At 42.9% G+C, this 22,351-nt stretch overlaps 1 protein-coding gene across 2 annotated transcripts; it reads left to right on the forward strand.

Annotated features, from left to right (window-relative positions):
• Positions 1 to 9,453: 9,453 nt before the first annotated feature.
• Positions 9,454 to 22,215, forward strand: LOC125446845 (insulin gene enhancer protein ISL-2-like). 2 transcript variants are annotated; one of them, XM_048520747.2, is made up of 7 exons: positions 9,454 to 9,577; positions 12,607 to 12,745; positions 12,987 to 13,176; positions 13,580 to 13,836; positions 14,950 to 15,236; positions 17,338 to 17,499; positions 21,418 to 22,215. In XM_048520747.2, exons 2-7 carry the CDS (start codon positions 12,661 to 12,663, stop codon positions 21,532 to 21,534), a joined length of 1,098 nt encoding a protein of 365 aa, XP_048376704.1. In that variant the 5' UTR covers positions 9,454 to 9,577; positions 12,607 to 12,660; the 3' UTR covers positions 21,535 to 22,215. The 2 variants fall into 2 exon arrangements, with proteins under 2 accessions (XP_048376704.1, XP_048376705.1); XM_048520748.2 differs by lacking the exon at positions 17,338 to 17,499.
• The last annotated feature ends 136 nt before the right edge of the window (positions 22,216 to 22,351 follow it).

Consider the following 22,351-nt stretch of genomic DNA (forward strand, 5'->3'; position numbering starts at 1 on the left):
AAGAGGACATCTGGGATGTTCGGGAGTATAATGCTTCATCTGAGGAGCAGATGTGGTGGAAGCAAAGGAATTGGAAACAGGGGGTGACCTTTTTACAGGAAAGGAGGAGTATTCTAAGTAGTTGTACGAGTCGGTAGCCTTGAAATGGATATCGGTTTCCAGGTGGATGCCAGAGATGGAGACAGAGAGGTTCAGGAAGGAGAGAGAGGTGTCAGAGACCTCCAGGTAAACTTAAGGTTGGGGGTGGAAGGTGTTAGTGAAGTGGATGAACTGTTTGATCTTCTCGTGGGAACACAAGGCAGCGCCGAAACAGTCATCAATGTAATGGAGGAAGAGATCGGGATAGGGCCAGTGTAGCTTTGGAAGAGGGATTGCTCCACATATCCCACAAAGAGGCAGGCATAGCTTGGGCCCATGTGGGTACCCGTGGCCACCCACTTTGTCTGTAGGAAGTGGGAGGAATTAAATGAGAAGTTGTTGAGGGTGAGGACAAGTTCGGATAAGCAGATGAAGGTGTCAGTGGAGGGGGACTGGTTGGGCCTGTGGGTCAGGAGGAGCGGAGGGCCTTTAGGCTATCTTCATGGGGAATGCAGGTGTATAGGGACTGGACATCCATGGTGAAACTGAGGTGTTGTGGACCGGGGAGTTGGAAGTTCTGGAGGAGGTAGGTAGGGAGTTCCTGGACCATTGGGGAGAAAATGGAGTCCAGATAGGTGGAGATAAATTCGGTGGGGCAGGAGCAGGCAGAGACAATGGGTCGACCAGGGCCGTCAGGTTTGTGGATTTTGGGAAGGAGATAGAAGCAGGCGGTGCAGGGTTGGGGAATGGTGAGGTTAGAGGCTGTGAGTGGGAGGTCACCTGACGTGATGAGATTATGGATGATTTGGGAGGTGATGGTGATTCAGTTCTTATCCAAGTACCATCAAAGCTCATGATGCATAGTACATTTCAGTCATTGTAGACAGTACACAAGATGTAGGCAATGTTGAGTAAGTGACCATGGTCCTTTGCCTTGTAGACATAACTTCAGATATTGATGATTGCGAGCTTGTGTGCACACAAGAACATTTCTCAGGATTTGTGCCATTAGGAGACCACATCTGCTGGCATGGCGACCACTGTCCTTCATCAAATAGAAAAGATGTAATTGCCTTTTTGAAAATTTAATGGTCAAGGTTGTGATCATATAAACATTATGAAGGGGAAATAAATCAGTTGCAACAAGGAATTCTGGATGTCAGTCTGTGAGCCTTGTTTATTCATTGAAGTACACATTCTTTGAATTTGGTTGTTAATAATGCTGCCAAGTGACACCTCAGGGAAATAGCTTTCTTTGATCAAGTACAGCATATTTATGCATATCGTTCAGCTTCAAAATGTCATTAGGAAGTTTGAAGAGGTATCGGTTGTTGCTGCAAAAAAAAAGACACTGTGTCAAAACTTTTCATCAGGCACTCATCTAGACTGTATGCAAGAATAGCAAAGTTCAAATAAAAACAACGATTTTATTACTCAAAGGAAAATTGTGGCTGACTGAAATCCTGATGGATCCGATCTGGATGGACATAAATATAATGAGAATTCCCTCCAATTGAACTTATAGACAACTCATACAAAACAGCAGTGCCTGGTTCATGGAGCCACTGGCCACTGTCAAATACAGCTCAGAAGAAGACCACTCAGCATATCAAGTCCACGCTGACTTGCTGCAGAGAAATAGTCAGTCCCTTTCCCTTTCCCTATGCTAATAGCCAAATAAGTTCATTTCCCTCAAACTGGCCAATTAATTGCCTTTTGAAAAGATTGGTCATCCCTACTTCCAACTCCCTTGTGGCCAGCAAGTTCCTGATTATTAGTACTGTTTTGCATAAAATGTTCTTCCTTGTATTTTGATCACTTGCCCTAAACCTTAAACCATTGTTGCCTGGTCCTTATAACATTAGCTAATAGAAATGGTTCTTCCTTGTCCACCTTCACCTAACTTGTGATAATACAGGTTACTTCTACAAAATTTCTCCTCAATTTCCTTTGCTTCAAAGACAACAATAACAGCTTCGCCAATTCAAAACCACATGGACTTTCTCTCATTAGGGAAGATATGAAATAAATTATTCTACATTACTTTATTCTTTCAGCTGCAATCAACAGATTTTGACAGTACTTACTTGTTCCAACCTAGATATATCTTTCTGATTTATTCATTCTGTTATTACTATTTTCAACTCTAGTGCTATTCTGCATAGCCCAGGGGTTTTCAATATGAGATTTTTTAAAAATGCCTTGGTCAATTTGGTTCCAAAAGTTTGCCCGTCCACCTCACTCTGAAAACCAAAAACAGACCTTACTAAATGTCATCCAGTAGGAGTAGTAATAAATCATTTTCCTCTCAAATTTTGATTTCATTTGATGTATTTCACTCTCAAAAATAAACAAAGCTTTATATTTTGAAATGGATTTGCAAATTGTGACACTATTGCTGATCATAAATACCACTCAAGATTTTTTCCCTAAAGCTAACACCACTGAAAGAACCCAGCTCCATATGTTTAAATTACTTCAGGGTCTCTTCTCCCTCCCTTTGATCTTAAATCTTATGTTCCTGACATTGACAGCACTATATCTACCAACTTTCATACCTAGATCAAAGATATTCACATTAGAGTCTACTGATACCCAAGAACCTTCATATTTAGTTGATTCTTGTCATTCTGGAGCTGGGAATCATGTATATTAGGAGCACAGGGTTTGTGAGCATTCTGCTAGTTGTACTCTACAATCATTCATTTGCTAACACATTATCTCTGTGATTGTGTCATAGTTTTAAAAATCATTGCACTCCTTTGTGTAAGTAACACAACATTCAGAAAAGGATTTCATTTGATGTGAGCATTATTGGCATGGATCCGTTCAAACTGCTCTTGACAAGATGACGGTTAGCTGCTGTTAGGAATCACTGCAGTCCATTTGGTGCAGAAATAGCCACAGTGCTGTGAGGGAGGCAGTTCCAGCACCTTGATCCATTGACAGTGAAGGTTCTGTGATACCTTTCCGAGTTAGGATGATGCAGAACTTGAGAGGATCTTGTAGGTGGTGCTGTTCCCAAGTATCTGCTGTCTTTGTCCTTGCAATTGGTGGAGATTGTGCATTTCCAAATATGCTGTTAAGGAACACTTGCTAATTTTTGGGGTCCTGTGTCAATATTTGCTGTTGCAGTGTGTAGGTAATTTGTGAGTTGTTCTTTCTTCAGTACTGCAGCAGGTTTGTTGAGTATGTCAGTGGTTATAGGGCTTTTGAAAGTATATTGGAGGGATAAAAAATAAAACTTGAAAATACATTAGCCTAAACCCCAGATATGTACATACCACTTCTACTTCTCTTCTTAAAAAATGAACAGTTTTATAAAATATTATCCTATCCCTTTTTTTTTAGTTATTTAACATATAATTTAACCAGTGCAATTTAATGACAATGTTGTTGAATAAAATCATCTCATACAGATGAGAATAAAACTGGACAGCTAGCTTGTAAAAATGGCCCTACACATGGCATAATTGATCTTACTAAAATCAATAGTATTTTTTTACTCTACTCCATAATCCAGGTTGACTTTTTCAAAGTGTGATTTAAAGCAGGGCTTGGCTTAAAGTACAGGTGTGTCTTCTCATCTACATTTGCCTCAGGGTTCCTGAAACATTTTTATGCTTCGCTCTAAACAAGTGCAGGAATACCCAAGGCACACTTCATGGGATCTTTTGTCTGTAGGTGATTCACAATCAGAAATATCACAGGTCAGCGGCTTGTTGGCTGTCCTTGATCCATCTGTCTCTACAACAGATCTAGATATAACTGCAAAGGGCTGTTTCTCGACTTGCACCATCTTTAGCACATGGGGCAGTGGAATATGCGATAGTGGAATCTGGAAAGCAGGGCTAGATTCTTTTTTCTTTCCTTCTCTGCCAGTGCTCTACTTGGTAATTAACACTTTGGGACTCAAAGGATGATCCAGCTCTAAAGAATTAGTTGTCATAATTTTGAAAAGTTAGTACCAAGCTCCTCCCAATTATTCTCTTGCTCCAATGAGAGCTTCAGAGTGTGGCATTCTAACAATAAGCAATTCACGTGTGAGTTTATGTTTGTAGCCTGCTTAAGATTGATACAATATCTTTGGCAGTTTCATTGTGATGTCTCTATGATTGTAACAATATTGCTGATTATTAGAATTGAGGGTTCAAAAGGGACCTAGTCCTTGTGAAGTCTACCAAAACCGATGTTATCGACCAGGCAAACCAAGGCAAGGCAAGGCATTCTGGGTGTAGTTTGATTGGTCAAACTACCAGTCTTGAAGCAAAACACACTTTTATTCATACATTATAGTTAAAATACAACAAAAGAAAGAAGAAATTGGAATAACTTAATTCTATTGGAAAGGTTAACAGAATTATAGATTAGTTAACTATTTCACTGTTCCAAAAAATAGTAACACCCTATAAATGTATCCTTGGCAAAGGCAAATTCAGTAAAATGAATTGTCTCACATGTAATTCTCCACACCAGGAAAGGGAAACAGAAAACTCTCAGAGAGAGAGTAGCAGGGAGAGATGTACTGCCGCTTCCAAACACAGCTTTAAAATACTAGCAACAACTGCTTCTGAAAAACTAAAACTAGAAAGCCTGGTTCTGTGGGAGCCTGACCTCACCCATTCAAGCTGCTTCTATTGTTCCAACTTTAAAAAAAAACCAAGGCTTCACAAATTGTTTACTGTATCGGCTCTGAGTAGACAATGGGTTCTTCCGCCTTGACCATTAAAAAAAGACAAAATAAAGTCATTGTATTGTCACACTAAGAATTGAAAAATTATTCTGAACCCACTACAAATGTGATTCCTCTGTATCCTTTCCCTGTTCCAATTTCAGTATTTTGATTTTGTTTCCAATTTGAAGTCTCAGACACCCATAAACTTCAAATTAAATGATGGCAGTTGCACGAGAGTGCATAGGTGAAGTAAGAGCGAGTTTGGGCAAAGGATCTGAAATTCTTTATACCAAGGATGATTCACACTTAACGTGGATTCTGCAACACAATACCTGTAGTGGAAGAAATGTCTTTGAAACGTGGGCATTTATGTCACCGTCGTTTCAGAAGCCTTAGCTTTAGTGTGAGTGTTGAAGTGTGGGCTAAGGTTTTGGTCAGGACTTCAGTCAAGTACAAAGGGCTTCCTATTGGAATAAGCAATTTGGAAATGGTTCCCTACTAATATAACATGCCAGCCTTGGATCAGTAGGTAATACCTGCCCTAATAATCCTCTCATATGATTCAGTGTCTAATATTGTTTGGTAACATCCTCAGCGCGCACTTTGGCATGTTTTAGTTTGTTGACATACAAAGAGGTAAACGTGTAAATGAGCAGAACCAATAGACGGCAGGGCACCGCCAGTCAATACTCAAGGATCACGGCTGAAACAAGAGCAGAAATTGCTGGAAAAACTCAGTAGGTCCGGCAGCATCTGTGCAGAGAAAGCCATGTTAAAGCTTCGACTCCAGTAACCCTTCTTCAGAACTGAGTAAACTGCATTGACACAAGTTTTGACATCGGTACAGAAATGGATGCGGGGAAGTAGTGACTGAGCAATGGCAGAATCTTTTCTCGTTGGCATTATCTTGACCAATTTGCAATTCCTCGCCAAAAAATTTTGGTAGTGCCTCATAATGCTGCACTGCGCATCGACTTGTCGGAACGATAAGGCCGTCTAACGGAATTTCACAAACCTCACAGAGAAATCATTTGGAAATTGCGCCCACACCTCGTTGTCTCCTTCAGGCTGAGTTCGGTGCCCTGCTCAATGAAACTGTAGATGCTGAATGGGCGTCTGTCTGATGACTGCAGTAGTTCAAAATTGGTTTCTCTTCCATCAAAAGCAGCCCGGTGGAATCGCTAACGCCGCCTCTTCCTCCTTAGCTACAAACAAGAGTATTTGTTTTATGTCGAATCTGTAAGAGTCGGAGGCAGTCCATTGAAAGTAGAAACAGGAACAGAAATTCCTGGAGAAACTAGCAGGCCTGGCAGCATTTGTGGAGAAAAAGCAGAGTCAATTGTTTCGATTCCACCACATTCAGATGCAGCCAGACCTGCTGAGCTTCCCCAGCAACGTCTGTCTTTGCTTCCAGCACCCGCAGTTTGATTTACTTCAATTAACTCGAGGTCGGTTTTGTTGCGCGCTTCCCGTGTATTTAATCCCCCATCTTCCGTGGACCTCTGTTGAACTCGTCTCTAAAATAAATTCCAAATGTGAAACCCGAAACTTGGCAATTTGATACCAACTGGGGACGATTGGAAGTGGTCTCGATCTAGCCAAATGGCCATTTAATCTCAAATTTAAACCACAGTTTATATAGCATCAAACATCCCATTCGAACCAAATGATACCTATTCCGGGAGACACATGCACCCGATTTTGTAAGCGAACTGGCTCGTTCCACCTCATTTTGTGGGACATTTATAAAAAGCAGCTTAAGGGGAGCTCTAGATTTCAACTGGAAACGCACATAGATTTGGTCATTAATGTGAAGTGAGTTACCTATATCCCTGCAATATTTACATACACGTGAACTAGACCAATGTTCCAGAGAAAAGAAAGGTTTCCAGTAGCGATTTGTCGTGAAAACTGGAAGAAAAAAAATATAAACGAATGTTATTGAATGCGGGGCGGGGATGCAATAAACTTTGACCAAGTAACTTTTTTTTGGCCTGTTCCTAATAGAAAAATGGAAGGCGACAGTAGGTAAGACGCCGCGTTCCAGGAGTTTTAAGCTTTACTCCCGCAGAATTCACACACACCAGAGACTGTCCGAGAGACGACCCGTTCAAGGGTTTAGAGCGGTTGATAGTCAGAATATTCTCCCTATTCCCTGTCGCGTTGCGAGGCTCGTGCTGTCAAGATACCGCTTTGAATTTATCATAGAACTTGACGAAACTTTGCTATTTTCGTTTAAAAAGTTAGTAAAATGTATTTGACACCGGTTACTTTAGTTGATAAGAGCTTTGTTTTGTCTCTTTCTATGGCTTGACTTATTTCTGGCTGGCGGGGACTTAACAACATCAACTAGATCCGGGCAGGCTTAAGGCAGTCGGCGAGGAAAGATCCAGTTTGTTTTCCAATCGGCCCGATTTTGTTTAGCTCCAGGTCCTTTTTTCGAAGCCCTCCCGGGAGACTCTGTGATGGAGTAGGCGGTATCTATCATGTTAATGTAACAAACCTATAAAATTAGTCAAAATTGAGGCTGTCGGCCTCTAAAGGCAGCTGTAACAAATGCCGAAATCACAAGAGAAATCTATAAATTGTAAACTGATGTGTCACTCTGGAGGATAATGAGGTATAACCAACCCCGGCCGGGCTCAGTTGTCACTGAATGTCTGTTGGAAGCCATATGCTCTCCCTCTCTTTCTGTTTTTCTCTCTCTCCGTCTCTCTCTCTCTGTCAATCTCTCTCTAACTCTGTTTCTCTCTATCTATCTCTCTGATTCTGTCTCCAGCTCTATTTCCCTCGCTCTGTCTCGCTCTCCACCTCTCTCTAAGGAGTGGTGGAATTGTAGAGTCAGAAAGCACGGAAACAGACCCTTCTGCCCAACTCAACCTCCTACGGTATAGGGAAAAAATGTCCCATCCTTTCCAGCCTCTCCTTACAACTCAAACTCTCCGATGTCAGGAACATTCTTGTAAATCTTTTTTTTGCACCCTTTCCAGTTTATTAACATCCTTCCGGTTAGCAGGGCGGCCAGAATTTTACACAGTACTCCAAAAATGGCCTCGCCCATGTCCTGTACAGCCTCGGCATAACTCAAATAGTCAATGCTCTGATCCATGAAGGCAAGCGTGCCAAATACCTTCTACACTACCCTGTCCACCACTTTCAAGGATCTACGTGTCCGCAACCCATGTAAATTCATCTAACCATCTCCAGGTAAGGATGGAGAACGCGTTGGCAGATACGTGGGAGCACTACCACCTGCAAACTACCTTCCGAGTTACTCACCCTCCTGGCTTGAAAATATATTGCTGTTCCTTTAGTGTAGCTGAGTCAAATCCTGAAACTCCCTCCGTAGTGGCATTGTGGGCCTAACAACAGGACATGGACAGCAGCAGTTCTAGAAGGCAGATCGCCAAGGCCTTGTCAAAGGCAACTTGGAATGGATCGTTCATGTTGACAAAGCAAGTAACGCCCACGTCCCACAAGAATTTTTTTTTTAAAAAAGCTAGGTGCAATAACCTTGTGGGAGGTGTCCAAGTTGCAAAACATTTGGAATTGCAGTCAAGTCCGACAGGGACATGTAAGTGACAAATTGAAATAGTTGGATAGATTAAGGTAGCAAAATGTGGAGCAGGAGGAACACAGTACGCCAGGCAGCATCAGAGCCGGTTAGATAGAGGGCAGGGGTTTGGGGAAAACGGCAGCTGTTGGATTCAGACTTGTTGTTGGATGGGTATACTGGAGTTAATACTGTAAAAAACACTGGCTTGACCTCAGCTGGAGTATTGTGTACAGCTCTGGGAGCCACGTTAGAGGAAAAACTCGAAGGCATTGGACAAAGCGCAAACAGATTTACAAGACTATTGTCAGGGATTTGAAATTTCAGCTATGAAAATGAATCGGAGAGGCGAGAGTGTTATTCTTGGACAGAAGAAGAATAAGAGCAGAACTAAGGCAGATTTTCAAATTATGAATGAGCTGAATAGGGTAGATAAGGAGAAATTTCTCACTTGTAACAGGAACAAGAACCAAAGAGCATTGATTTAATTGATTTGCAAAAGAAACAAATGTGCAATGATAAAACTAATTTTCACACAAGAGTCTGGAATGCACTACCTGGAAATGTAGTGGAGGCAGTTTCAGTTGATTTCCTGCTGCTACTCGGGTCTGTTTGACATGTTAGGCAATAAACTGAGAGCGCCTCGTTACTTCTTAGCAATTTGCACACGCCAGTCGAGGGTTTTTTGAGTTAGCGTCACTATCTCTGGGTCAGAAGACTCGGGTTTCAGTCCCATCTGTTCCAGGGCTGAGCCACAACATTTCTGTCCAGGTTGCTTAAACAAAAATCTATCTAATGTGGACCTAATCTTTGAGGACCTGAGTCTAGACTCACTCCGTTGCTTCGTCTTCCTCCTTGGTTTGATAATCTGCCCGCTGGGCCGGAACCCAAATTCATCCGCTGACACTGCTCAAATCCCAACAAACGCTGCCGTCCGCGAGGAAGTTCAATTTTAGGTCATGTGAGAAAGCGGTTTCTTTAGTCCGTGTGTCCAGCAATGCCTTATTTACTCCATAGATGTAAATGGCTGTCTTTCCCCTCAGGCCTGTAATCATTAGAAATTATAATACAAATAATGTGAAACCAAGAAGGACAGAATTTGGTGCGCAGGGAAATGTTCGTTTAATCAAATCTCTTTTGCGAAAGTGTTGTCACCGTAAGGAAAACTTCGGATGTTGCAGATCTGAAACATAAAGGCAAATTGGTGGAGAAACTCTGCAGGTCTGGCAGCATCTGTGGAAGGAAGTATGAAGTTAACATTTCGAGCCCAGGTATGCTCTTATTCAGAACATCGAGATTATTTACCATTAATGACTGCGTCGTCTGATGCTGGGTTTCTCCAGCATTTTGTTTTTTTTTCAGCACTCTTTATTTCTCGGTCGGCTTCGTGGCTCCCAATCAAAGAGTATTTTAGAAAGAAGGCGCGTATTTACACTAATCTCCTTCCCAATTCACATTACCATAATTTGAACGTAAAGCCTAAGAAACAATAATTCAGATTCTCCCAATTTTCCGGGAATAAGTTGACTGGGCAAAATAACAGACGCTAAACAGGAAATTCATTGCGACAAGTAAATCCGATTTGCGGGGCCATTCCAGTTTACACAAAACAAAATATGCTGGAAATCACAGGGGGTCATGCAGAATGCCAAGGTTAGCGTGCTCTCTCTCCGAGGATGCTGCCTGATCTACTGTGATTTCCAACTTTTTTTAATGTTATCAGCACAGATTCCAGCATTTTCACTAATTTGCTCCCACATTCTAACATATTGTACCATTGATAGTTCAGTTGGAAATCGTGTGAAAACATTTGGGTCAAATTTTGGCAAATTGTGCTAGGTCAGAATGGGATATCTGGTCGGCGCGAACCAAAGGGTGCTGTGTAACTCTATGACTCTTTGACCCGTTCTTAGCACAGCAAATTGCAGGTGTCCGGGCGAGAGTTGGAATTGCTCGTTTTTTTTGCGACTCACACCAGAGGGCGCGCAAGCACGGCTGACCGCAACAGCGTCTCCAGTGTTCTGTCGCCTCTGCAGAGACTCAAGATAGCAGCTTCAAGCTAAATAAAAACGCCGAGCTATCTTGCTGAACTGGTGTAAATTTCACTGGCTGCTATTAACAAGGCAGACCGCGTTATAGATTTGTTTAACTATAGTTAAAAGGACCATTGTAATCTCGATTTGCCAGTGATCACATTATCCCTCCTTATAAACCTCTCGCCACCTCCATCCCGGCCCCCACAAATCCCACACAGAAACTGTTCCGGGGAAACTATTAAAAATTCAAACCTATTAAGTCTATTTTTTAGCAAATGTATTCAAACTGCAAGAGCCTTCATTTCAGCTCACCGCACAAAGCTTTTTGCCTATCTTTAGGCGGTAAATATTTTATAAGAGTCGCAGGACGAACAGATTTTAACAGCTTTTAGATCCTAATTAGTCCTCCACTATATCTTTCTCAAGAGACAGTTAAAATGAAGTCACAACCAAAATACAGTTCTGCAAATATAAAGACTGAACAAGAACAGGAATAACAATAAACATTTGCAAAGTCTTCGAGACACAAATTGTGCAAGAATTGTATTTATTTGTCTTCATGTTTGGTTTTGCAATACAGTTAGTTACAGTGATCTATTTTCCCCATGAGCCAAAGTAACTTTTTAAAAATGCGTTCACATACCCGGGATTTGAAATTACACAGAACATTCTCTTCGCTTATTTTCATAAATCGCATTTCTTTTTTTTCGTATCTATCCTTGTTTTCAGGCACGAAAGTTCTTCCAGCGAAAAAAATTAAAATATCTGTACCAAGATTCGAGAAAACCCGTCGTTAACAAACGTGTGCATATTTCAATAATTATAAAATCTGATTAAAATCGAAGCGAAAATCCTGCCACGGTTGTTTAAAAGTTTCCACGATACGCATTAAAACTTTTAGACGACCGAGACTTCTAGCAATTGTTTTAAGCGAGAGTCTGCAAGTCACTTTCACCGCATAATAAAATGTTTCAAATAATAATTTAAAAAGTGATTAATTAGGTGGTGGACTGATTTGTCTATGCGTCCGGCGATGGAAAATGAAGGAGCGAATCTCAGAAAAAGTCGAAACTTTAAGGAAACAATACAACAAATATTTAACCAATTACGCACCCTTGTCAACAAGAAAAATACTGTGAAATGGTATAGAGGAAAACAATCGGCCCATCAAGCTTGAGCCGGCCCTTTGAAAGAGGCAGGCAATTAGTCCTGCTCTTCTGCTTTTTCATCATAGCTGTCCCAAACAAAATCAGCTTCGATTACTTAACTAAATCTCCTTTAACAGATATTACTGAACCCGCTCGCAATACTCTCATGGATTCCAGATCTCAACAAATCGCTGTATAAATGTTCCTTGCAATTCTTTGGTCAATTACATTAACTTATCACCATCTGAATTTGCATTTTTTAAAATGTCCGAACTTATTTGCATCATTTCCAGTAATTTAATATATTCTCTAGGCGCACCTCCTACTTGCATACAATTAGCAATGATTGTGTGATACTATTTCAATCAAATGTTGCCGCTTAAGTATTTGACTACAATTCTATATTTGCTCCTGAGTAATAAAATATATTTATACACTGTTCGCATATTAAATGCAACAATTCCAAGGGATTCATACATGTCACATTCGAAGAAACTCACATCTATTCGCTTTATCCTCAAGCTAAACAGTATCAATAACTGAAATTGCCATTATGATGCAAATCACAGCCACCCAACAGGAAAATGCAGTTGCAAATACAATTTAAAAGCAAAACATTTTGAGGGGAGAGGGTGCAATAATCTTTTCCTGAACACCTACATCTGCAAAGACTTTTTTTCTTCCCTCCTTTGCGCTGTTGGTATTTTTGTTTTGTTAACGTAATGACTAAACGGCGCGATTTCTTATTTGCCGGCATTGGGATACTGAGCGTTTTAGAAACTACTGCTTACAAACTATAAAAAGAAATTAAAATCCATGCAGTAGTGTTCCTGCAGCGACACTCTGCTCAATGTAACAAACTAGAAGAAATGATTGCAGCCTCTTGTCAATTTCTTTGGTGGAATTGATACTTTTTTTGGTGCCTGCAACCAATGGGAGCCCGACGCTCAGCCCGCCCCCTCGTTGTTAGGTCACTAATCATGTGACTCAAACCCCCAGCGTCCTGGCGTCACGGGGACGTCGATGGGCTAGTGGGGAGGGGGGAGAGAATGAGAAAGGGGGAGGGGAATTTCTCAACGTGCAGTCCAGCAGTTAACCCCAAATATTTGTTATTAGACATCCCGACAGCTCGCAGCTGATCTTTCACCGCAGTTTTAACACTTCTGTTGGATGGGACCGGTCCTTCTCTGGTTCTGCATGGTGGATATTATTTGCAACACACCTTTCCTTGGTGCTATGGGGGATCATTGCAAAAGTAAGTACATTTCCAGCAACAATAAAATCTAGATTTATTTATTCCATTGGACTAGTTTCTCCTACAAATAATAATAGCAAATAGTATCAGTGCTCGCAGAAATGTTCAGCGGCTGCTTTAGCCTGCAGGTACCCGCTGCTCACCTTTTCTTCTCGTTGTTTAGATACAAGTCTAACGCGAAGCGTAAAGTGCAACCGATTTGTTTCCAAGGTAATGCTCAGTCCATGTTTTGTCCTGTCAGAGAAGCACGGAGTTGCCATGTGTGTAGGGTGTGGGAGCCAGATCCATGACCAGTTCATCCTGCGGGTCTCCCCCGATTTGGAGTGGCATGCCGCCTGTCTGAAATGCGCCGAGTGCAGCCAGTACCTGGATGAAACTTGCACTTGTTTTGTGAGGGACGGCAAGACTTACTGCAAGAGGGATTACATTAGGTGAGGCAAGAAAAAAAGCTTGGGTCTTTGAGGGGGTGGGTGCGGGCTGGGGAAAGAAATCCTAACAGAACATGAGACCATAAAACAATAATGCAAATCCAACGGCTAAATGGGCCATCCAGATGGTTTTTGCAGGTCATGAAAAGTCAGCCGCATCATTGTCATCTCATGAAACAAGCGCCAGCTCAGAGATTAAATCAGTGATTTTATTTTCTCTGGTAAATCTCAGCTGAAATGTTATTTTGTTTGATGATGGATTTCAATTTTTTTTACTGTGAATTATTTATTGACAGTGTAGAGGGGAAAAGAAATGCTGGTGTCAAATAAATGCCTCAGACACCGCAAGGAAGTTCGATCCAGATGAAATTGCGTTTTTAATTTGCTCTCCCCTCTCCCCGTGCAGGTTATTCAGTACCAGGTGTACCAAGTGTAATCTGACTTTCAGCAAGAGCGATTTTGTGATGAAAGCCCGGAGCCGTGTCTACCACATCGACTGTTTCCGCTGCGTAGCCTGCAGCAGGCAGCTCATCCCCGGCGATGAGTTCGCCCTCAGGGAGGATGAGCTTTTCTGCCGGGCCGATCATGACGTGGTGGAGAGGGCCTCGGCCGGGGGCGACCCACTTAGCCCTGTCCCAAACAGCAGATCCCTCCAGATGGCAGGTAAAAGAGAAGGAACCAGCTGCAGGCAGGCGGGAGCTCCAACCTCAATCTAATATGCACATTTTTCAATTAGTAAATAGCAATATTTGAAGGGAGGAGGAGTGTAGAGGCAACTCAACAATACTGCAGCACAAATAAATCCAACCCATGTCTATCAGGCTGTTCCAGCTGTATCCGGACTTAACTATATTCAGGATCCGTGTATCAATTTAGAAATGTAGCATTTAACAACTGTGCCGGCGTTTATTGTCTCCCATTATAATATCTATATCAATCCCTCATTTATCACCACTCTTGCAGTTCAAATATTTTTGCACTGAATCCTATAAATATTACGGCCTGGTGGAAACTGCCGCAGAAACTAGCGTGCAAAAAAAAATAAGATTTTGAAATGTACTATTCACACGTTGGATCATTTTCGGTGGCGTTTACTTCCAATTTCTTGCAAATCTCAAAGAGAACTGAATTTAAACCTGCAAAATATTGTGCCTGTTCAGTGTATATCAGTGATAAATATAACAAATTTAACTGGTTGAGACTTGGTTTAAGGTGGAAATAAATAAGGGCGCTGGAAATCTGAGATTTGGGTTTGGATTTGATATCAAGGTTAGCTCGCTGACCGATCTCGCTATCTTTAACCAGATAAATAATAAAAATGAGAGCAATCAGACAAATAACCTCGTGCAAGGCGCAGCAGCTTTAGTTTAATCTCTGTGTGCGACAAAATAAAACGGGAGGAGGTCTGGTGTGTAAACCGAAATGGGAATGGGTGAAAATTACATTATAAAAGATACGCCCCGCTTTCGTTTTCGGGTGTACTTTGAATGTTAGAGCACAGGCATTTCACTTAAGTAGCAGAATCCGAATTAAAACCTGTCTGCAAACGGGAGCGTTTACTATAAACTTTCTCCACATGTGTTTTCCAAAGGATTTGATTTTAGAAACAAGAGAAGTGGGGATTAAATGCTATGTTTCTCTCACTCCCTCTCTCTCTCTCTCCCCCCCCCCTTTCTCTCTGTGTGTGTGTGTGTGTGTGTGTGTATGTGTGTGTGTGTGTGTGTGTGTGTCTTATCTTTTTTGTGTGTATTTTTCTTTTAAATTGCTGCTTTGCAGCGGAACCCATTTCGGCTCGGCAGCCATCCCTGAGGCCTCATGTTCACAAGCAACAAGAGAAGACAACGCGGGTAAGGACGGTTCTGAACGAGAAGCAACTGCACACATTACGGACCTGCTACGCAGCCAACCCCAGGCCGGACGCTCTGATGAAGGAGCAGCTGGTGGAAATGACCGGCCTCAGTCCCAGGGTCATCCGGGTTTGGTTTCAAAACAAACGTTGTAAGGACAAAAAGAAAATCACCCTCATGAAGCAAATTCAGCAACAGCAACACAGCGATAAAACTGTGAGTAGACCAGAGCCCCAGCTTCATTGAAGGCACAGAATTAATTTTTACTTTAAGTGCGAAACGGATGTTAAATATCTTCAGAAATTGCATGTACCGAGGGCAGATGATATCAAAATGTAATCACCGAAGAAACACACTTTCTAAAACATTATACAATTGGGGCTGTGTTTCTGAATGCCAGTCAGTAAAACGCGCATTACAGAGCACTCTTGGAGCTGCATCAACTAAAATAAAGTTTTCAAACATTCAAGTAAACCCTCCAGCGCGATAAGGATCTAACCCTGAAGGCTCACCGCTTTGTTTTCCATTGGCAGTGGTTTTGTTGGATTCTTTTGAAATTATGAAATACTTAAAATTGCCGAAAATATCACAGAATAAATCGAAAACGTTCGTTGATAACCTTAAAGTAGGATTTGCAGACAACTTACTACTCAGAGAGTAGTAAGGGAATGGAACGCTTTTCCTGCAACGGTAGTAGATTCGCCAACTTTAGGTACATTTAAGTCGTTATTGGACAAGCATATGGATGTACATGGAATAGTGTAGGTTAGATGGGCTTGAGATCGGTATGACAGGTCGGCACAACATCGAGGGCCGAAGGGCCTGTACTGTGCTGTAATGTTCTATGTTCTAAAATGTTTCATCTTATAATCTACGAAAGAAAGAGATTTGAGCTCAGTCTTGTTCCTGGTTTAAAAGGATGTCCCAACGAAGCGGCAGCAAGGACGAAGGCTCGCATGTTTATTTTCAAGCGAGTTGAAAGGGAAATTTCTGCTGGCCAAGGAGAAAGTCAACGAAGTCTTCTGGTAAAATGTAGACACAGGAATTCAAGGGTTGACGGGACCCAGAGATGTTTGTGAGGGTGGGGGTAGGGCGCTGTGTAATTCAGAGTAGCGAGAGGTTGAGGAGGGACAGATGGAAGTGTGATGGAAGTTACGTGTGTCAATACATCCAAGGTTGTCTTTAATAATCCCAAAGCTCTTGTGGCAAAGATTACACCACCTGACAGAGCAGCTTGGTGGCTTGGTTATTAGAGCAACCTTTAGTGCGCCGAGGGGAGCTTCATCTCTCCCTGAAACAAAAACAAAATCAAAATCACAACTTCTCAGTCTCCAAAACTTCAGCCGGCAAAGCGCTCACCAATCAGTCACCAATTAGCACCGCACTTTGTTACATTAGCTTTATTAATGTACAGATTCATGCGGGGTTTACAGGAGGGAATCAGAGTGAACTGGCAGCGGTGAATGCAGCACTGGGGAGAGAGGACTTGGCGAAGGAACCGAGAGCAGTAGAAGTCTCGGCCCAGAGAAGGACATGGTGTGGTAGATAGATTATATGCCTGGTAAGGGATGAAGGAAGGGCCAGACAACAATGTCCCTCTTTCCTTCTACATACAGCGTCTCTATTTCCACTGCCTGGTTAAGGCAGTGGCATAGTGTTGCTGCGAGTAGACGGTTTCGTTAGAAATAAGCAGGAAATGTCATTTTGTTGTTTCGTGCCCTCCTGTATGTAGAGGACGCTTATATCCGAAAGTAGAAACTTTCTGGCCTTGCCTGTGAGCAATCCATGTTACAGAGCAGTGCTTTTATACGGTGGTGACGGCGGAGACCGCTTTCTGTGCAAGCAGAAAGCTATGTTTATGTTTGAACACAATATAGCAGGGCAAACTAACGCCCCATTGTTTATATAACAGTCCAATCAATGTTAAATTTAACCCGCGTATTTCCGGGGATGCGTGTTTTATTTCAAGATGTGTACGAAGATGACAATTGCAAGCTCAGTTTAACGGCCTAGGGAGGTGGTTTGTTTGCATAAGATTATTAACAGACCAGTAGCTATTTTCAAACTCTCTGATTTGTGCTTTTGGCCAAAAGGATACTACCACAAATGATTCAGACCGCTCCCCCAGTCCCCACGCTCCCCGACCACCCCAACCTCTTGTGTTAAATTGAGTCTGATGAATTTATTCGCTGACTGATTACTATCCATCAGCCCAGCGAGCCGCTTTGAAACTCACTGTGAGGCTGGAGAATGGAAGAATTTACCACACACGCTCTCCCTGTCTCTCTTCACCTCTCTCCCCACACACCCTGTACAGAGCCTGCAAGGTTTGACGGGGACGCCGATGGTAGCGGGCAGCCCTATCCGACACGATGCCCAAGGCAACGCGGTGGAAGTCCAGTCCTACCAAGCGCCCTGGAAAGCGCTCAGTGAGTTTGCACTTCAGAGTGAACTGGACCAGCCGGCCTTCCAGCAGCTGGTGAGTGGGGGAGATGGGGATGGAGAGGGTGGGCTAACCGATGTAAGAGGCGCCGGCACGAACCGGCACAGTGTCGCAAGCCGGGGGCGCTCGGTGCTCGGGGCTCCCATTGTCTCCTCAGTGGCTGGGAAGTGGGGTTACGTCCAGCTAAAATGTACATTTATTAAGTTACATGTAGCTTACAGCGTCGCCTTCTCCAATGGTGCGAAGTTAAATTCCGAACTGGTTTATAAGTACAGCCATAATGTCCATTCCGAAGCGCCTTCAATAAGATATATCCCGAGGCTACACTGGAGCGTTAAAGAGTTAGGCGAGGAGACATTCAACCAGGTATAAAACCTGGGTGGCAGTGATATGACAGTACCATGAAAAGTAACTATGAAAGTAACTGCGAAAAGGAAATATCCCAAAAACAGGCCTTGAAAGAAACCAAGGAACGTTTTACTCAAATATTGAGAACACTCCCCTTCGACTTCTGACATGTGTCTCCAAAATACAGTGGTAGCAATTGGGCGGAGACCTGATCCTCCGCTGATTTTGTTAGACGTGCAGTTTTCTGGGAACAATTCCGTGCCTGTGAACTCATTTTCACGACCCGCTCAGGTGTGCTTTTGATGTGACACCGGAGACAGAGGCTTCATCCCGGTATCAGGCACCCGGTGAGGGGCGGAATGGTCTCCCGCTGGTTGGATCTAGATGCAGGGCTCACTCACCGAAATAGCAGTATTGTCGAGTGCAATTTCACGTTATCCCCAGTCCACAACCCACTGAAGAACCGAGCAGTGACATCATCGTGTCCTGGGCTGGAAGTATTTGAATAATAGGCCTCCTCTCAATGCGGATTGTCCTAGAAATACTTATTAGGAAGAAGCATACCAACAGTGCGAAAAATTAACTCTGCCCGTGTACCCTATTGTACTCGGGGGGGGGGGGGCGCGGTTGGCACTGGGAGCTAGATTCAGTCCTCATTAGATACATGCGCTGCGCTCTGATGGACACGATGGGTTAAAATTAGTGGTTGGTGTGTCTGGTGGGATGACAACTGCCGATTAAGAGCTAGAAAGTGACACCTAACACGCACAAGCGTCCCCTGACCCTCGAAACTACATATCTCTCACATTCACTGATTGCGAAACAGTAACTGATGTGCCAGAGCGGGGTGGGGAAGGGGATTAAAACGAAAACACAGGAGTCGTCACTAAATTCAATGAAATGTTTACGTTTCCTGACGGTCTTCAATCATAAATAGACTTGGCTGTATGCGTCAAGATATGTAGTACGGGATATTTAGACACTATGCACCAGATACAACATGCATTCACATACAGTAAATAGTTATGCAGAAAGTAATTGCATCGTCTATAATTACGTTCAGTGAGATACTGTATACATTGTCTGCTGCAGGGTTTGCAAGTCCAGCGTGTTTTTTTTTAATTGCAAATGCTGGAGATCTGAAAGAAAGAAAAACAGAAATTGCTGGAGAAGCTCAGCAATCCTGGCAGCATCTGTGGAGAGAGAAAAATAAAGGTAACATTTTGAGTCCAGAGACCCTTCTTCATTAGCACAGATATGCCAGGACCTGCTGAGTTTCTCCAGCACTTTCAGTTTTTGCTTGTTATGTATTGTACTGATCAACATTTTAACCTTGAATCTGCACCAACCAATGGATATTCGTTGGTAGAGTATCCCCTCTGTTCCTCGAGTTCCTGGATCTTCCAAAATGCTTTACAGGTAGTGAATTCTTTCTGAAGTTCACACCACTGCCAAATTATGTACCACAAGACCCCACAGCCAGTTGAACGGTCAATCTCTTTATTTAGGTGGTTTTAGTTTCGGGGAGGCGATGGCCTGTGGGTATTATCGCTGGACTGTTAATCCAGAGAGTAGACAATATTCTGGGGACCCAGGTTCGAATGCTGCCATGGTAGATGGTGGAGTTTGAATTCAATAAATATCTGGAATTAAGAATCTAATGATGACCGTGAATCCGTTGTGATTGTTGTGGAGAGACCCATCAGGCTCACTAATGCCCTTTAGGGAAGGAAACTGCCATCCCTACCTAGTCTGGCCTGCATGTGACTCCAGACCCACAGCAATGTGGTTGACTCTTAACTGCCGGCTGGGCTATTCGTGATGGGCAATAAATGCTGCCTGGCCAGCGACGCCCTCATTCGGTGAATGAATAAAAGAGCTACTGACCAGCTCCAAGGGAAGAATCCCCTTGTTTCTTTTTCTTCGGAGAACTAGTTAGATGCTTCTGAGTGCTCAGTCAAAAGCCTCGGTTTAACACGGCACCCAAAAGAGTCACCTTAGGCAATGCGGCACTCCTTCAGTAACTGCGCTGGAGTGTCGGCCCGATTAGTGGGCCAGAGCCTGCAGTAGATTAGTAAATTCTGCAAGTGCTCAAGTGCAATTAAATAGGACAATCCAGCAGTTGGACCAAGATTTGATCTCCTCCAAAATCTGCACTGTAACAAAATAACACCTCAAATTATAACAAAAGACCAGGAATTGCTGTACTTCCAAAACAAAGTTAGAGTTTGACAATTCCACTGTATCCAACCTGCTAACAGCTGCTCGTTGTTAATTATTACTATTATAGCGTCTCTGGTTTTGAAAATTAATTTTTAACACAGGGAGTATCATTCTTTCAAATACCGCCTATTTTCAAGACACAAAATCTAAAACAGGCTCTAACACGCTGGGTTATCTTACTTCTTCAAACTAGCATTTATTTGCTTCGCGGTGTCTCACTTTCTCCACCAAAATTAACATTGAGTTTCCTATTCTCACTGGCACTTCCTACTTCGATTCTGTCGGGCTCATCAATTCAAACGGCTTGGTTAATGAGGCGTACTGTTGTTGAACTCTGCTCACTTAGGCCTCAGTTCCCTTCCTATTTGCGCCGACAGGAACATCCAGCGCAAAAGCCCGTAGGCGGTAAAGGCAAATGCGCCCTTGACCAACCGTGGGCAAATGTGGCGCAATTTTGGAGTCTTGCAAGGAACTCCAAACCACACAGCTTTCCCTTTTGACAAGATGACGCTTCCAGGAGTGCTGCTAGTGGGGAATAATTTATCAAGAATTAGTAGGTTCGGTGAGAGTCCAATTTCAAACCGTTTCAGTAACGGGAGGAATTAGGAAACGGGAGGAGGTTCCGAGATGGTATCCTTTGCTTAGGATAATAAACTCACGGAATCAACCCATCGAGCCTGTAACACCCAAAATGCACATTACCCACACTGGTCCCACTTTCCCTCACTTGCCTTGGATGTTGTGACACTTTAAGTGCTCTTCCAAGTACATTTTAAAGGCTGTGAGGTTTCCCGCCTCAACTATCGCCCCCCCCCCCCCCGGGCGGTGCATTCCAGACCCCCATCGCCCTCTGGCTACAAAAGGTTTTTTTTCTCAAATCCCCTCTAGACCTTCCGCCTTTCACTTTAAAATTATGGTCCTTTATTATTGACTTATGCTGCCAACTATTCACCCATCCTTACTGGGCTAGGTAACCATAAATAAATTTGATCCCTCTGCTTATTTCATTAGAACAGGCTTTGGGTGGAAACGAATAGTCAGTTTGCAAGTGCCCAGGCTTATCGATTGGCATACTCCTGGTTCCGTGCTGTTAAACGGTCACAAGCTGGGTTTTATTGTGGAACCCAATGAGTGTTAATTGTCTCACTTGTGATTTTAGCTCTCCGCTCTAACAAAGAGAAATGATCCGTTAAGAACACAGCTCAATATTCTGTGCTCTCCTTGTTAAACTACCTGTGAACATTAGCCGTTGTTCTTTTTATAGAAACACATGTTATATGATTTACAAGCCACAGACCACGCTGAGTAATGAAAGAACTCTATTCGTATCTTTTCTTTCTTCCAACCCCCCCCCCCCCCCCCCATACTCTCTGGGCGCTGCAGGTAACTTTCTCAGAATCCGGTTCTCTGCCCAACTCCTCTGGAAGTGATGTGACCTCTCTGTCCTCTCAGTTGCCCGACACCCCGAACAGCATGGTGCCAAGCCCCGTGGAGACGTGAGGCGTGAGACCGAGACGTTTACAGAGCCGGCTACCGCATGCCCCCGAAAACCCGCATGATCAAAGCGCTGCTCCAAGCAACACGACGCTCCCTCGCTACCGGTTTTATATCTATCGCCAAACATATAAAATATATCACAGAGACTCGCGATGACTGCCAAAAACCGAAATGCACATGGAAGTTTTTCTGAACAAAAAAACTGCCACCACAGAATTTGTCCTTGAATCTACTCGTTGTAAATAGATTTTCACGGAGGCCAAATTCCTTATCCCCGAGAGGGGGATGGATGGTTACCGCCTGAGGATTATGCTCTAATGCGCAAGGACTGAAAATTATTCTTTTTGTTTTTTTTTAAGAAAAGAAGTGCTTCATGAAATCAGCTGGAAAAATATTGCATCTCACACCATTTCTTCAAGTTAACACTGGCAGTGTTCCCCTTCAATTCTAAAAGGTGCCCAGTTCATTTCAGAAACTAATCCCCGCCCCGTTCGCTGTTTCAAAGAAAGAAAGACAGAAGCAATCGGCTTCATGATCACTTGGAGAAGAAAATCGTTTACCGTGCGGAAGTTTTTGTTGTTTTTTAACACACGAGTTGTAAAGTATGTATGTACCAAATGGGCCGGCGAAAGACGATGTGAACCTCTTAAAGGAACGAAGTAAGTTATTGCTATTTATTGTAAGAGTCGCAGTTGATACTGAGATTAAATATTTGCTCTTAATAAAGAGAAAGGTATCAGTTCTGCATTGGATCAGTTCTGTAAAAAGTGCTCGAGGGTTTTTTTATCTGATTAAGCACCTCCTGGTTGTGAAAGGGCTG

Source organism: Stegostoma tigrinum, chromosome 36, assembly GCF_030684315.1.
Source record: "Stegostoma tigrinum isolate sSteTig4 chromosome 36, sSteTig4.hap1, whole genome shotgun sequence".
NCBI classification, from domain to species: Eukaryota; Metazoa; Chordata; class Chondrichthyes; order Orectolobiformes; family Stegostomatidae; genus Stegostoma; species Stegostoma tigrinum.